The following is a 17,560-nucleotide window of genomic DNA, read 5'->3' on the forward strand; positions in this document are numbered from 1 at the left end:
GAAAAACATTAGCAAAGAACATTGTGAAGAATGTACCAGTCCACATCTACAGTTAATATAATTAATGTTAAAAATTGTAAAAATAATTAAAAGTAGGAAGGTATAATAACCCCAAGAAACTATGATCAAGTGAATGCTGAAAAAAGGAAATAGCAGGTAGAAAATAATATTAATAATGTTGTCTTTCAATAGCCAAGTTGTATTATAGATATGCTTTGGCTGACTGTAGCTACAGAAGCACCAACATTAAATGAACTGGTAGGATTTTCTCTTTGCTCTTCAGCGGCTTACGGTTAGCTTGCAGATGGCTTCTGTCTCAATTCATTTTAATCCAATCAACCCACCTCACTCTGTCCTATGCTCACCTATAAGAATGTTTTTTTGGGTGAAAACCAGCTGCTTCTTCCTGCTGATGTTGGCGTACGGAATATAGCAACAGCTCTTCCTTTCAACATCATGTGTCCATGGCTCTCAAGGTCAAAACTGCTGAAAGTAAGGTAAAGAGAACTGAGTTTGTTAAGTGTTGTATGTCACTAGATAGTATTTAGAGAAATAGCTGTTGTTTTATTTTTTTACAGTGTTCTTCAATGTTCTCTTCCTAAAAACCAAAATTAAAAGGACACTTTACGCTATAGTGCTGGTAGTAAGTACTGCAAAGTACATCTTATAAAAAGGATTTCAAAATATATGATGTAGTTCCGTTTATGAGATATAGTCCTTGGAAGTGTCTAATAAAATCCTTCATTTGATGACACCAGTGATTTCCTATGATTCTTTAAGTTGTTTTAGCATATAATAAATGACCCTATAATTTTTAACTTGTGCTTTTGCTTTGAAATATCTGAGGAATTAGAAAGGAAAAATAGTTTGAAAATAAAAACTATTCTGGGAATTTAAAAAAATATATGTTTAAATTTCAGGGGAAAGATCAAATAAAAAAGCCCGAAGTAGAATGTGATACAAATGGAAAATTTTCAGAGGGTTTTCATTTTCATGTTACATGCATTTCCTTAGCTTACTTGACTGAGCAAAGAATGCTATACCTAATACATTACTACATCCCTAAAACAGGGACTAAGGATATCCTGGGCACAAAGAGAAAAATCCTGGGCCTTTGCTGCTGATGAAAGTTTGTCACTGACTTCAAGAGAGGCTAGGAATTGACCTACTGTAATTAGAGGTCAACAGGTCATCAACACACTGCTGGTCTTCAGTGCTGTGATTTTCACTTCAGTCCTGTCTCGCCACTTTTATTACAGTATGAATCTACATCTAGAGCAGATAAGGCTTCAAGCAGGCAGTTGCTAGAGGATGGGCGGTGGATAAAGAATTACAACAGGAAATGTGCATCTGCTCGGAGCAATGGAATGCAAATGATTCCCACTGAAAATGTGCTAAAGATTAAACTTCTGATGCTAAGGGATACTTTTTGGGGGTAGGAGGTTGCATGGCTGCCAAACTTGCACATGACATTGTAGTCAATTAATATTACAGTGCCATGGTGTACACCTTGGAAAAGAAGGGATCAAATGGGTTATTTGGCCAATTTTCATTTAGAATAAGACCAAAGATGGTGGAAATGGGAAAGGTGTATTTAGCCCTTAGACCAACATGGCTGAAAATAATCATTCTCTGGTTTTGCTTGGCTTTGTTCTGATGTAGGCAAAGAAGAAAAGAGTAAGACTGTCCTGGGCATTTATTTATTCACAAATATGTTTATACAGGCATGATTGATTTCTCTCCTATTGCATTAGAAACTAAAGCTCCTTGATCTCCCATAAAGAGAGAGATAGATGCACTATTCAATATTCAGAATATTACAATATTTACAATATAAAAATAAGTAGCTTGCTAAATTCACAGTATCCATGCTTCTGTCAATGTCAGACAGTTCTGTAAATATGTTGTCTACCGCACAATCATTCAAAGAACTAAGACCAGAAATGGACATTAGAAATGTTTGAGTGAAGCTTCATCCAGAGAAGCATCTGGTTTTGCTTTGAATGCTCTTATTTCCAAAGCCAGTTTTTTCCACTGGCCGATTGCCTTTACAATTAAAAATATCCTTCAGGCACCTTTTGAATTTGTCTAGCTGTAACTTGTAGCTGTTTACTTTTTGTAGCTTTTCTGATAGATTAAAGAGTACTTAAGTACCTGGTATTTTCTGCCTGTGAAGGTACTTATCCATCATAATCAAATCAGCCCTTATAGCTAAACAGATTGACCTCTTTAGGGCTGTAGCCCTAATGAAAAAAAAACAACAAAAAACAAAAGACCCCAAACCATCAGCTCCCTTTAGTTGCTCTTTTCTGCACCTTCTTAATTTCTTAACTTACTTTAAAAATTGCTGGCACCAAATTGGATGCCACTTTGTCTTTGCAGTGCTGTGTTTAAAGGTAATACTTCTTCCCTATTTCTATTCATATTCTCCCACTTTAAAACCCAAAGCCTTAAGGGCTTCTTTTGTGTTGCAGCCTTGCAAAAGCAACTCATAAAAGCTAGCTAGTGTGAGCTAATGCTCATCTACAGCCCTTTTCAGAGTCACTGCCTTCTTGAATAAGGGCTCCTTTTACCAGCATATAACAAACCAAATCAAAATGGAAATTGCACTTTAGAGCTGGCTTACATTTTACATTTTTCACTGTAATCTCACCTGCCAACTGAGGTTTATTTAAAACTGGGGACTTAAAAAAATTATTCCATACCTTTTCTTTTCTTTTTTTCCCTTTATTAATTTTGAATCACATGTCAAGAATATTATCCAAATTTATCCTCAAAATCCACAGCAATGATAAGGGCACTCATTACCAGTTTTGATAAAAATTCTTGAATAAAAGCAAATAAATAAAAAAAGCAAGTCTTTTTCAAACTTTGCAAAACGGAAATTAATTTGGAAACTTCACAGTATCATATACATTTGGGTTTTGGTTTCATTCCTTTATTTAGTCTTAGTTGTTCTCCAGATAATTCCTATTCCTTTTTAGTTATGAATATGCAATTATTTCCCCTACCTCAGTCCCTGTAACCAATCTACACACATGATTCATTTTATTTTTCTTCAGAACTGAGTCCCATTCCTCTATGAGCTGTTACCTATTTTTTCAAAAATTTGATCCCATTGTAAATATTGTCACCATTCAAAGAGATAAACTTTGGCTTCTTTTGTGCTGATGTAATGATTCACTACATGCAGTCCACAGTCTCTACTTGCCATTCTAGTACACTGAAAAATTGCATTAAACCCCCAATATTTTACTACTTCATTTATGCAGGGCCACTTTTCATGGATTTACTTTTGAATGAATATCCATATTTGGAATATTTCATCATCTTAGTGCAAATTATTTTTTATCAACATAGACAAGAAGTCCTGTAAAACATCAGAACTTCCAAACTCACTTGCTGTCAGCTCAATTCCATTCATCTTAGGAAATTCAGCATGGGATCTTGCAGACCACATGAAAATGTGCAGGGTTAGGACCCATATTTACATGTACAAGTGTATTTACTTTATAATGGAATCACGATAATAATTATGTTCCCCTTAGATCATTATTGCATAATGGACCATAGTTTGGAGATCTATGGTGGTCTTACCAGATAAGTCAGGTAAACACACATTTGCTGGTTTCCAATTTTTGAATGCCAAAGTGGATGAAGGGCAAGAAAAGTCTTAAGTCAGCACACGTGTTGTACTTAGGCTAAGAATTTATACAATACTCTACTCCTAAAATGGAAACTGGGATGCTTTAATATCAAAAAGCAAAATGTAGTCACGCATCCTTCCATTGTAAAGCACCATGTAGCACAACATTAAAGATGGACAATATGAAACTAGTAGCAATTGTTTCTACAGTCGCTGTCTTTCTTATGACTGCTTTCTATTTATATTTTTTCAGAAGAAAGTAAAGAGCAGAAGATACAGGATGGAGGGGATAGGCAGAGAAGAAAATTACTACAGAGAGAGTCAGGAGTTAAAAAAATAACCCAACAAAAAAGGCAAGAAACAGAGAAGTTAAGAAAGAGGAAAGGACAAAGAAGACAAGATAAAGCACTAGCTAGCATAAGAAAATGCAAGACAATCTGGAGTCTATAGAAAAGAAAAACTGATTTTACTGAGCACTTTCCTGGCTGCAGTAAATATCTTCAGTTCCATGTTCTTAAGCAAGCATGCAATATTGCCAAAGCAGTTGCTCGAGTCTGGTGAATAGAGATCTCTAGTGCTGATGTCCAACATTTTCCTTTATAAAACAAAAAAGCCCAAATAAACATCTGGAATGTAATTAATTCATCACAGAAAAACAAATCAAAGTGTTCTGCATTAGCAAGACTATTATTATTACCAAAACATATTAACCTTCAAAACATAATTTTACATTATACTTATGGGAATTAATATAATCCTAGGGTCTGCATAATTCAGAAAGCCAGCTTAGATGATCAGAGGTATGTTAACCATGCTTCACTTGAAAGGATCTCAAGGCATCTTATGAACTTTATCAGGTGAAGGCTCACAGGTTTTTCTCTGGCTGCATTGCTTCTGACACTTCAGTTTAGAAATGAAGACAGCGAAATGGAATGGAAAAAAATGATACCAAGGTATCTTAGCAAATATACATCCTTTGTATAATTCTCTAGATCGTGTTTCTCTTTTCTTAAAGACACAGTATTGGATCATAAGATAGTGCTTTATGAAACATATTTTTAGGGGTATTTTTCAATTTGGAGTTGGAATTTATTTAGAATAAATTCATGAACATTGAAATTTGAAAAATATTTAACAAGATATCCCTTGTTACTCATTTAAGTTGTCTACATCCTTACCTTTGCAAGTAAGCACTAGGGTGACGTTTTCTACAGGATGAGAAACTTAACTTACTGCTTTACCACTTTCTACATTTTATTTGCATATGGTTTCAACATACTTGCAAGGATGGCATTTCTTTTAAGTTAAAAACTAGGCTTATTTAAGCATCTGAATGATCTTAAACTCTCAAGGTCTCCTGTGTAATAACTGTCAAGAAATGTCCTCATTTTCTGAACACTTATAAATTCAGTAAGTTCAATTCAAAACCAAAGAGCCATGCATTACAACCACACACTAGGAGCTGAAATGTAACAGAGAGCTGTTAGCAACTTTTATGTAATCAGCAACAGCAAAAATTCTGTCTAAATATTTTATTTTCTAAATGCTTTTCCCCCCCCCCCACATTATGATTGATAGAAATCTGGAACTGTTTTCTGACAATTACATACCTGATGTAAACACGGCATTAGGTTTTTACTGTCTTTTTCCCTTTGGAGGTTGTTCTGGTGAACCTGTTGATATGCATGGTAGTTTTCTACACTGTGTACTATGTGGTCCTATCTGTGTGCTTCGCAGTATTCAGGTAAGATTCCTTTGTCTTTAGTCTAATACGCTGGCATACTACAACTGGATATAATGGGTAGAGTGATGACTGTTTCAAGGAGGCATCCCGACTGGAGACATGCAGTCCCAGTTATTCTGTGAACATGTTTTTCAAATTCAGTTAAATTGTACCCGAAGCTTCTTTCAAACGCACAAACTGGCAAACAGACTCAAAACTAATGTAAAATGTTGGTCCTAATATACTTCCTTGCACTTGCACTATGTAAATAAATGAATGTAACAGAAAAGATGACATGAAAAAAGGAAACAAAAGATTTTGTAGTCGATAAAAAAGATTAATTCTATTCCCTTTTGAAGTTATTAATTAGCATGTATAGAGCCAAATGTAATGAATAAAAATGGGCAGGAAAAAGACCACAATACGGAGTGGGATGTAGAGAGCTTGTAAAAGACCACAGTATTCCATTTGAAATCATATTTAAAAGCACCCATAATATGTTTTATAATCGCTAAAGCATTACTGAAAATCTCTGGTTAAATTTATTCCTTCTATTTCCACAGGATTAAAATGTTGGACGGTTTGGCACCTTTTGATTTTAAGACAAATCCCTCGTGGATTAACCCGTATTATTTAGGTAACTGAAGTTGTTTGGTTTATTTCCTCAGTCAAGAAAATAGATTCTGTCTGGATTTAAATTCATCTTCCTTATGGACAGTATTTTAAAGCTATTTTATGAATACTAATGATTTCTGTATTTTAAATGCTTATTCATCTTGCTGGCACTTCTCATTTCTGTATTGATACTTACTGTTCAAGTTATTGTCAGGCTTTTCCTTGAGTTGTTCTTCTGATCTTGCATCATTGGAAGAAAACGTGCTGCTTTGCTAGGATGCTTCTTTTTCATTGCAGAATAATTACCTATTCTCTGTGAAGTTCCTTCACAAAGTTGTTAAATTTAATTTTCATATTGCAGCAAATTTCTTAAGACTCATTGGATCCAGATCAGAATAATATGTCACATTTAACTAACAGAAATTTTGCTTTGGTAATGCCTGTATATAGGGGGCATTAAAATTTCACGGTTTGAATATAGCTGAATCCCTAAACATATCTTTATATATCTTAATTCAAATTTCTGCATTTTTGTTTGAAGGTCTCAAAATATATCCTTTTTCCTAAACTGTTGTCCCTAAAAAATTATATGCATACATGAAATTTTACCAGATTTGTAATCTATTTTACAAAGGGGAAACCACATTATCTGTCAGTAAAGTGAGTAAAGCTCAGAAGTAAATTGGTTAGCTCATCAGGTTAAAAAAGAGTAATAAAGATGCATGGATATTTGTGCAGTGTCAATACTGATTTGAGAAGAAAAAAGAACATTTCATTTGTAGCAGTGGAAAAGAAAATTAAGCCATATTCCATTAGAACTACTTTCCAGGGCCCTAATGTAACCACTGGATCTCAACATGATTATTTTTGCCCCAAACTTGATGCAGCACATTTATATGTCAAAGACAGGAACTATGTCATGCAGCTGTCCTTTCTGTCCACCCAATGAAATAACATGGAAAACCAAATATAACAGAATCTGTTTAAAGGAGGCTACGGGCACAGACACAAAATGAAGGTCTCTGAATGATGTTGCAAATGAGAATTCGTTTACTCAGGAGTCTTACTTATGCCTGTTAAAAACAGAATTATGTCTTCAAAACATAACCTCAAAATAAAAATGTAACTCAGCTCAGAACTGAGGTATCATTACTGGCCCAGTTTTGTAAAAAACTTTACAGAATATCTGTCTATACTAAGTATACTTTTTAAATTATAAAATTATTGGTACAATTTTAATGGATCCTATCATTGTGAAATATGATAAACTAAAAATACTAAAATGCACTGTCAAACGTTAAGATTTTTGGAGTGTTATTTCCCGCTTTCCTAACTTTATTTTTCCAGTTACTTTTTTCCTAGTTTTTACATTTTTTTAAAGTGGTGGATGAAAAATCCATAATATTGTAGGACCTAATTGATCCTATAAAGAAAAGAATAAAATTGAAAGGCACGGAATGCTGCCAAATGCATAAATTAAATACAGTGAAAAAATAACAATGGTCTCTCTAATCTCAGCTACCATAATCTTAGGTATTACTTTACTGCAACAGTAAAAGAAAGAAGTAATTCCATTTAAAATGTGACTATTATATATACCTGTGTACTTCGAGATAAGAAAAAAATGCATTTATATGGAAAATTATAAGACTTAGAAATGCACGATTATGGCCTGTTGTGTGGGAGCTCCGGACTACAGCTAGAAGAGACCTCAGCAAGTTGCCCATGAGCCAGTAGTGTGTCCTGGTGGCCAAGAAGGCCCATGGGATCCTGGGGTGCATTAGGAGGACTGTGGCCAGCAGGTCGAGGGAGGTGATCCTCCCCTGCTACTCTGCCCTGCTGGGGCTGCATCTGGAGTGCTGTGTCCAGTTCTGGGCTCTCCAGTTCCAGAGAGACAGGGAACTGCTGGAGAGGGTCCAGCGGAGGGCTACAGAGATGATGAGGGGACTGGAGCATCTCCCTTATGAGGAAAGGCTGAGAGAGCCGGGCCTCCTTAGCCTGGAGAAGAGAAGACTGAGAGGGGACCTTATCAATGCACACAAATATCTTGGGGGTGAGTGTCAGGAGGATGTGTCTGGGCTCTTTTCAGTGGTGCCCAGCGACAGGAGAAGGGGCATTGGGCACAAACTGCAGCACAGGAAGTTCCATCTGAATGTGAGGAAAATCTGCTTTACCTTGAGGGTGACAGAGCCCTGGCACAGGCTGCCTGGAGACGCTGTGGGGCCTCCTGCTCTGGAGACATTCAAAATCCACCTGGGTGCAATCCTGTGCAACCTGCTGTAGGTGCACCTGCTTTGGCAGGGGGTTGGACTAGATGATCTCCAGAGGTGCCTTCCAACCCTCACCATTCTGTGATCCTGCGATCATACATTTTCCATTCAATCCCCCTGCTATACCAGGTAGGCACCCAGCATAAAGTCAAACTTCATCCTAAAAGTGGTTATTTTTGATCCCATTACCGTTAATAGCAAGTAAACAAGCTGACAGCTAAGCACCACTCCATTGCTGTGTCAAAGAGCACAACTCATCAAATGCCATGATGAGGTCTGTCACCCTTGTCAGCATAGGTGCTCCATGCCTTCCAGGCTGCTTTCCTGTCCACGGGGGAGGCACGGCTTGCCTGTGCCATTACTTTTGTGGAGCTGCACCCTGTGCCAGCAGAGGTGGTCAGCACAAGTGGGTGGCATGGCATGGCTCAACACACTCCAGAGAACACAGCAGAGGACAGAAATGCACCATTCTGTCACTGAGAGAAGGAATTTTCTTGATCAGATAACTTTAACAGTCTCTTTTGGCAGCATAATGTAGTTATTATCACTTTGCTGGTAATCCCTATACACGGTTTAACACAACACAGAGCTAGCTGCTGAATGTCGGGCACAGTGACAGCATGGTAGCTGTGGCAGCCTTGCTGTCAGCACTGAAAAAAGCCAGGCTCCTGGTTGGATGTACCATGAGATCCATATGAATGGATTGCCTCTGCTCACCTTGTAGGCTCTCTGCTCTATCTCCCTTTGCAAGTCTTAAATTGTTCCGAGATAAATAAACCTATCTATCTATCTATGTTCTGGTGTGTGTGTATATACATATATATATGCAATGAAGTCAACAAGGACAAAGCCATGCCATTTCTTACCAAACATAACTCCTTAAACAAAAAATTCTGTTTTGTATGAGAAAAAAATTTTCTATGTCAGTATCGACCAAGTCTATTTGGCATCATGTGCAAAAACTGTGGATGGTCCATAAGTAAAATTTCCACACCATTTCTCCTCTAGGCTATGTAAACTGGTCATAATCCTGTCATTGGTCATAATTCTGTTAATCTTCATGTTTTTACATGGAATATCTAACATTTTAAAGTCTATAGGCAAATCAGGATACAACCCATGCAGATGTCTGTGACAAAATTAGAAATGAACTTTATAACTAAAACATTAGCGTAATATTTGGTCTTGTGAAAAAACATAACAACCTCTGACATTTTAACTTCCTATTGTTATCATTTTGAATATGAGAAAAAGCCTTCCAATACTGTTTGATGTAAATATCCTATTTTCATTTACAGTTCTTGTGATATCATTGGAAATAACTTTCTTCATTTGTGGTTTGCTGTTTGCTCTGATTGTGGAAGAATGGGTTTGGGATTATGCTGTAACAGTTACTATTATTCATATCATCATAACTTCAGTTGGTAAGTAGGTTTACTGCTAAATACATGTATAGTATCACAAACTGAAGGACCAATTAACTATGATTCATCTACCATATTACTAGACTCACTCAATTTTTCCTTACAGCTAAACAATGTATTATCTCTACTTTCCCTCCATTTGATTCATGCATGTATTTAAATCCTGCCATTTAAAACTTATTCCTAGTTTTGTTGCAGAATTTTCAAACCCTATTTTCTTATTAAAAAAAAATCAGTGTTTTAGTTCATAATCTAACAGTTTGGATCAAACAGCTCCAGCCTAGATACAATTTCAGCATCTGTGAGGTATGTTTTTCACTAAAACAAGTCATTAATAGTTGTCCATGTCCTGACAGTTTTAAGATCTGCTCATTAACACTTCAGCTCCAGTTCAGAGTAAAAACAAGGCTTGCTTCAGCAAAGCCAATTCAAAGTTTTCAAGTTAGATCATTTGAACTAAATCTCATCGAGGAAAATAAAGCATTTTACCATCCAAGCATCTTTTTTTTTCCCTGGAACTCTTCCCCTCAAAGGAAAGAAAAGGGAAAGAATTCACTGCTGCAAATGAGACTCGCCATCACTTCTTGCCAGCACCTGGTAACCTGCTCCCTCTTCTCATGCTGTTTAGCAGAACACCGCTATAGCTGTTTAGGAAATATACTTTAACCTCATCCTTGCCAGAAGCCACTTGGGGATTCTTTTCTCTTATAACAATGTGCTTAGTATGTTTATTCTAGAATTTAGAAATGGGGAAAATACCACTGAAAATTAGGACTCCTTTCGTAGTACATCAATTCATCTTCCCTTTTCCAATGCTTTGTCCATTTGTCTTTTAGCACTTTACACAGATGGGGATTCCCCAGTTCCCATGACAAGTTAAACCAGAGACCAACAGAGTTCATCTTAGAAAATTAAGCATAATTTTTCATCTAGTGAATTTGATTTCCTGGAATTTAAATTACTGTTATTCCTTACAAATAACTTTGGTATTTTAATCAAGGAATTTACAAAAACTACAACAAAACCTGCTTTGTACATTATATATATGGGAAGGTATCTTCTATCGTTATATTAGATTATGCATTTTAATGTCCAAACAACCCCAGATTTGTTATTGTTTCTTTTAGATGGCCAACCAAAGCTCTGCTGGATGATTCTGGGCTGCCAGCATATGCAGTGTGCCTCCCAGCTCACTTTACTGCCTCTACAGTCCTGCCAGCTGTTTGTTATTTTTTGGGTTTTGTTGCTGTTTTGTTTTTTTTTTTTTTTTTGGGGGGGGGGGGGGGCAATATTGGGTCATATAATGGCCCTGCAGTTAGCTGATCATACAGTGGGGATGTGGGTCAGTTTGCACGAGGCAAGGGCAAATGCCTGGCACAGGAAAGCTCGCGCTGTGCAGTAGTGCTAACTTGCAGTGCACAGCTCCAGCCTGCCTGTCATGCACTGCATCGCCAGGCAGCTTAATTTATTTGGATTGCAGCAATCTGTAGGCACTCTACCAGGGGATCAGTGTCTCTATTGTACTGAACTGTGTACAGGTAAGTAATAAAAAAGGCATTTCTTCCACAGAGAGTCTAAGAGGTCCATTTAGCACACACTTATTTTAAGGTTTAAGGACTTCCAGTGGGATCACTCACCAGGCTAAGCTTAATGGTATGGCCAAGTATCTGAATGATCAGGACCTAAATATGCATTTGCAATTTCAATAAATGTAAAGTATATAATTTATAAAACATAACTAAGCAGACCTTTGATAACGTAATGTTTACATGTCCCCTTCCTTACTGTTTAAAAATGTGTACTTCTCCTTGCAGTTATGTCTGAATTCCCCCTGATGTTACACTGGTGGCTGGCATTAGGTATAATTACATTCTTTAATTTAAATTGTTAGACTCTGTGTAGAAAATTAGTATTTACAGTATCAATTGTTTCTTTGTTTCTACTAAATGTCTGTTGTCTCACTAATTTGAGAATTTTCAACATTTAAAGAAATACATGCTTTTTATTTATATTTCTTTTAATGACACAGGCAAGTAACACTGGGCTAACATTTGCCTTACCTTAAAAAATCTTGTGTTTTAAGTCCAGAGTGTACTTAGCTTATGTTAATCTTCTAAAAAACAGCAGATACACTCACATTCTTAAAATAAATCATGATTAAGTCCTGACTAATCAAGCCATCTGACTTAATTCAGGTGTCAAACAGACAGTTGCCCAAACTAGTCTTCCTTGCTACCTTTTACAGTCAGTGGAAAGAAGCAGGCACCTTCAGAGGCAAGTTTTATAAACACTATGCACAGGTACTTACAGTAGATGAGATAAATCCCCATTGTTACATTTTCTTAGAGTGAATGGCAACCCCAAATTTCTGAATGTTTAATTTTCTGTAAAATGAAGAGCATAGCTTTGTACTAGAATATATTATCTTGAAAAATAGTTAAGGGAAAAGGACTGACTTCTGTTCTTTCTTATATGATGGATAACAAGGATCAACAGCTGCAATAAATTCCTAAATGATGGAGACAGGCAAATAAATTCCCTGTCCTGCAACTGGCTTTTGTATCAGCTGCTGCTGGTGTTGATATCTTTGTAGGTGGTTAAAGCTTTGGGAAAAATGTTTAAGTAGACAGGCTGTTTTTAAGAAATTGAAGATAAAAAGAATGTCTGTTTAATATTTTAATATAACATTTGTATTCCACTATAAAAATTAATATAAAACAGTCATATATTTTCTTTCAGGATCTGGAGTCATTTCAATGATTTCTGGAGGACAGACTTTGGCATATTGCTTGTTCAAAGACAACTTCATTTACCCAATTCTAGATGATTTTTGAAAAGAAAAATTAGAACTTGCTTTTATATTTATATTAATTCTATGATTTGATTAATAACATATTTAAGTTAGCAACTGACTAATTGTAAGGCTAATGTTTAGCTTACCAGACGTTTTGTATCTCACACTTTTTTGCAGTGTCAATGTCACCACTTCTAGCTTTTGTATGTACATTTTCCATTAAGCAACTAATTAGACAGGTTATCTCTTTTTTAAAAAAAACAAATAAACCATAAGGAGGATGAGAGTAATGTGCAACACTTGCAAAATCCTACAAGGAAAAGGAAAAAACCAGATCTGAATATAGCGTTTTCAGAGTGCTTGTTATCTATTGTATTTTATGAAATGCTGACTCTAATTTAGGCTGGAATCTGACCTCTCACAAGCACTGCAAAGCTCTAAAGTCACCCTCTCTGGCATAAATCACTGTAGGTTTAAAGCAGACTTTACTGGCAAACCCCTGGCAAAGAATAATCTGTGAACAGCACATAGCTCTGCATCTCTTCCCATCTTAAAACTCTCACCTAGAAGCTACCCAAGGAAACAGCAGGCAGACCTGCAATCCCCATGTCTGGTTGCTCCCCTTGCTTCCAGGGATTCCACACACAAATATTTTCTAGAATACCTTCAGGCTATTCTCTCATTTGCTAATGATCCATTTATGGTCTGGGGGTGCTGGAAGAAGGAAAAGCAAATACTACTGACAGCCACTTCTTTACATATCCGTTTCTCCCTCCCCCAGCTGCAAGGGGCCAATGCCAAAGCGTGAGTTTATGGGCAGTGGTAATTAAAAACAACAAACAAACCTAAGTAGTGGCTTCAAGTAACTCTTTATCTCTTTAACCATAATAAAGTTGTAACAGGAAAATTGCTTGAAGGCAACTTCATCTTAAATATGATACCAGTGATTTGATTTCAACTGCACTTTGCTTAGAAGCGCAAGACTGGATTGCTGTTTGCACAGGAGTGCTAAATGTTTCATTTGCCTTAATCTTACTCAACAGATGATGCCTCTGAAGAATCTGTCCCCTGTTAATCTAATTAAACATCTTAAAACTTATTGCAAGTTTTAAAATTTTCAATTAAGTTTTAATACTGAAACTACATATACAGTGAGAAGCATTTTGCCATTTTGCAGAAGACTCCCAAAAGAATTAATTTGTCTCTCATGAATGACAGATACGGAAGTCATTTTAGAGATAAACCAGGTATGTAAATCCATAACATTGAATAGATGTAGACTTTACAAGTTGTTCAGCATAATAGGCTGTATACTGAAGTCAGCAGAGATAATTCCAGAGAGTGAATTAACTGACCTGCACTGATCACTGGTCTGAACCAGGGACTGGTTTTAGTTTGACAGATTTGTATCTCCAGAAATATTAGTGTGCAGATAACTGACTGGTATTATTTGAAAAATGTTTGCATTTTTCTTCCAGATTTGTTTCAGTTCAGAGCTATAAAAATGGATGGGAAGGAAGTACCATCTAGTGTAAATTCATACCTCTGTCCTCGTCCTCACACTGTGTGTGTAGGTTATGTGCCATGTGGCAGAACATGAGTGGATTAAATATAAAGTTAATCCACAGGTGGAACAAGTTTCTATTTTTAACCTAACAGGATTTTCCTCTATGTGTGTCAGCCCAGCTGCACCTTGTTGTAGCTCTTTTGCCCAGTCCTGACAATTTAAACTTTTGTTTTCTATTTAAAATCTTCAATCACCAGCAAGAGATACCTTCAGACTAATATGACAAGTGCTTTAGTCCATGGATTTCTCCCAAGCATGTGCAACTAGGCCACTGCTAGCAAAACAATCACAGCAAGAACTCCATCGAGGATTAAAGCCTTAGTCCAGCTATTAGAGTTAATAGCTTTTTGCATTGCTTGCAGATACAAAATGGTGAGACAATTTCAGCATTATTTCTTTCATCTCTTCCATCACTTTTATGTTGAGCACCAATGATAAATGTTACACATAATGTTTAAAGTGTAGAGAAAGTTCATATTATACAAATAAATATTTATCAGGTAAGCAGTATGTGCTACACTTGTGTGGACATTACCTGGTTAGAAGCCTTCAAAGATAATATCTAATACTGTGTGGTCTCTATCTGATACACCAAAAGAGTACTTTTGAATATGACAAACCTGGCTGTTTCTGGAACAACAACAAAGTGACCCACTTGAGCAATTTGCATGTGACTAATTGATAACAGTAAAAACACAGGTGGGAAAGAAGAGCTGCTGGAGGAAAAGAAGCGCGTCGTATGTTTCGCAACAGACCTGCCAAAGACTACAAGAAAAGACCGCTACAGAAAGCAGAAGGAAAACAGAGAAAACAGCAACAGGGATATGTGTTTGAAAAAAATGTCACAATGAAAGCAAGAAACAAGAAGACATAAATAGTAAAGATCAGTGAAAGAAGTAAAAATCTACAGATTGAACTTGTAGCATTGGAGTCTCGTGACATGAGACTTGTATGTCAGTTGGATGCCGCAATCTGTTTTTCTGCTGTATACATGATTTTAGGAAAGGTGGGCTCCACATCCATAGTTACAACTATAATCTGTGATGTTGTGCCTGGGGCTTCTGACCCAGGATTTTCAGAATTCTTTGCTCTCTGCCTCAGCCAGGCACAGGAATATTGTCTAATTTAGTTGGTGTGGGATCGATGTTGTTATTTAACGCCTTGTACGCCGTCTAGTCGTCACGAGTTTGCACAGATATCTGTGGGGGTGTAAACAGTCTAGAAAACATTACAAGCAGGTGGAGGCTTTATCTACTCCCAGGCAGAGTTTGCAGGGAAGAAGGTTAGAAGTTGCAAACATTAGGTACAGAAATCAATGGAACAGTACACAAATGGCATAGCTTAATAATACCATACTTAAAGTAATTCTAAGATTTTTTTTCAGAGGGAAGAAACTCCCTTTCATCGTATCCAACCACCTACTGAGACTCCTCAGTTCAGCCCTCTCTCTAAATGGCTCTGCATTCATTCTTGTTCCAAATGGTGGAATTTCTTATAACAAAAAACATGAGTGAAATGTGAGTTTTTTGGAGATTCTAAGCTTGTATTCCTATGCTAATAGCACTGCATTCAATGTAATGTCAGAGTTTAAACCAATTCAGAAAGTTGTTCTGGGACCAACAAACTAACTCAAATTTGTAAAATCAGCCAAATACTGAACTGTGGAGTACAAAATATGTAATGATTTTTAGTTGGCATTTTTGTAAAAATATAGGTTTAAATACTTCTCATTTCCTAGTGAAGTAGAGAGCTGGTTATTCAAACTAAGCCTGTCATTTTTCCAGCTCTGGAAATTGCTTGATCAACATTTCCATCTCTTTTTTATTCAAACTTTTAAAAGCAAGCAAAACAAAACCCTACAGTACTCACTATTTCTGTATTCCTAAAAATACCAACAACTACTGCACCAATAAATACAGAAAACACAGTATGCATAATACTAGATCACCAGCCACGAGTGGCTGAGTCACCTGCACTGGAGTCTCCTGCATTGGATATTCAGGCACAGGATTCCTGTAGCCTGTAGTCTCTTGATTAGAAACGGCCATCATAACCCAGTGAGCTTCATTAAACTGAGAGAGCATGTGAAAACCTTACCTATTCCTCATCCTGTCATCTGCTATGTATGTTGTCACACCATAAAGTTAGATCTTTGTTAATCTCCGTGGGTATTTAAAGCTCTATTTAAATATTTTGTATCCTCCAAATGTGACTGACTGAGAATATTTATTTCTTGGCTTAAGATCCTGTGTAATGATCCATCTGCTCGGTAATGGCTAATACCCTAATCTCTTCTTTTTGTGAGCTAATCAAGGTCCCAGACAGCATGCAGTCTCATTAGATGTCAGAGAGGATAAAGGTCTTAGGAATGGTTATAAAATTTGATGGTTTAATTAATACCTTTATTATTGGCTTTAAACCTTTTAGTGTGAGGCTATGATTTTAAGATGCAGACCCGTGTCCCAGCCTCTCCTCTCCTTAGGCAGAATGATATGGATCCCTTTAGAGTCCCTCTTCAGGTGCACTAGGATAATTATGCCTATGCTGTAGGGCAGGCATGCTCTGTGAAGGACTTACATCCTACTTCATCCATTCTCCATGAAGAGGACTGAATTATTACTTGCAGTCATCTCCCAGTTCACACACTCTGGTTTCCTCTGCCTACAAGGGTGAAAGAAGGGAAAGATGTGTGCTTGGATGACATCCTGTCATAGCTGTGGCATGGCATTGGCTTGGACTGGGAATGTGGGAAGCAAAAAAAACTATGGACAACCAAAATCTGATGAAAGGCCTTGGCCCCAATCTTTAAAGGTTGCCTACGCCTAGAAAACAGTCACAATCAAATACGATGGTTAATTGGAGCCTGTAAGAAGTATGCAAGGTACTTTCAGTCTCTTGCTGTCATTGTCCTAAATCCAAGATAGTCACAGCCTGGGCATTACTTTTCAGTATTTTCCAATGAAAATAAATCCTAATATGAGATTATTTCGTATGTATTTGCAAAGTGATTTGTAAACAAAGGGTCCACTCCTGCTTCCAACAGCAAAGACCCCACTATCTCTATTGGAGCAATACTCTGTCAAAGAACCACTTATATGTACCCAGATCCGCACTCAGCTCAGAGACCCTTGTCACCAGATTTTCAGCATCAAAAGGGGAAGTGTTTAAATATAACATGGGTGATGGCAAAATGCTCATATACATTAAGAATTACGAATTTCCTAGCAGTCTTCAGACACCTTTGCACTGAAATTACATCAGTAGCTTTCAAAATACGCTGAAAAAGTGCTTTGATTAACTTCATAACCTTGATGGGGGTCCATACAAAGATGTACCATTAAAAATGACAAAAAAGATCAATGTGTTTGATATCTATTATGATATTAACCGAAAAAATATATTGTAGATATTAGTCAAATTACATGAGCAAATTCAATAGCAAATAATATTTACATTAATATGAATTTATTATTTAAAACTAATCTGAATTCTAAGGGATTGTTTTAACACCACTTCACTGG

General features: G+C 36.7%; 1 protein-coding gene across 7 annotated transcripts; it reads left to right on the top strand.

The window, feature by feature from the left end:
- The first annotated feature begins 287 nt into the window (after positions 1 to 287).
- Positions 288 to 17,383, top strand: TMEM244 (transmembrane protein 244). 7 transcript variants are annotated; one of them, XR_005828616.1, is made up of 6 exons: positions 293 to 492; positions 5,305 to 5,390; positions 5,933 to 6,006; positions 9,553 to 9,678; positions 10,806 to 11,537; positions 12,418 to 12,497. XR_005828616.1 is itself a non-coding variant. In XM_040599217.1 (6 exons), the coding sequence occupies exons 1-6, from the start codon at positions 358 to 360 to the stop codon at positions 12,510 to 12,512; spliced, it is 561 nt and encodes a 186-aa protein (XP_040455151.1). In that variant the 5' UTR covers positions 308 to 357; the 3' UTR covers positions 12,513 to 17,383. The 7 variants fall into 7 exon arrangements, 5 of the variants coding, with proteins under 5 accessions (XP_040455152.1, XP_040455156.1, XP_040455155.1 ...); XR_005828617.1 differs by having other exon boundaries at positions 300 to 497; XM_040599217.1 differs by having other exon boundaries at positions 308 to 492; positions 11,493 to 11,537; positions 12,418 to 17,383.
- Positions 17,384 to 17,560: the final 177 nt, after the last annotated feature.

Source organism: Falco naumanni, chromosome 6 (genome assembly GCF_017639655.2).
Source record: "Falco naumanni isolate bFalNau1 chromosome 6, bFalNau1.pat, whole genome shotgun sequence".
NCBI classification, from domain to species: Eukaryota; Metazoa; Chordata; class Aves; order Falconiformes; family Falconidae; genus Falco; species Falco naumanni.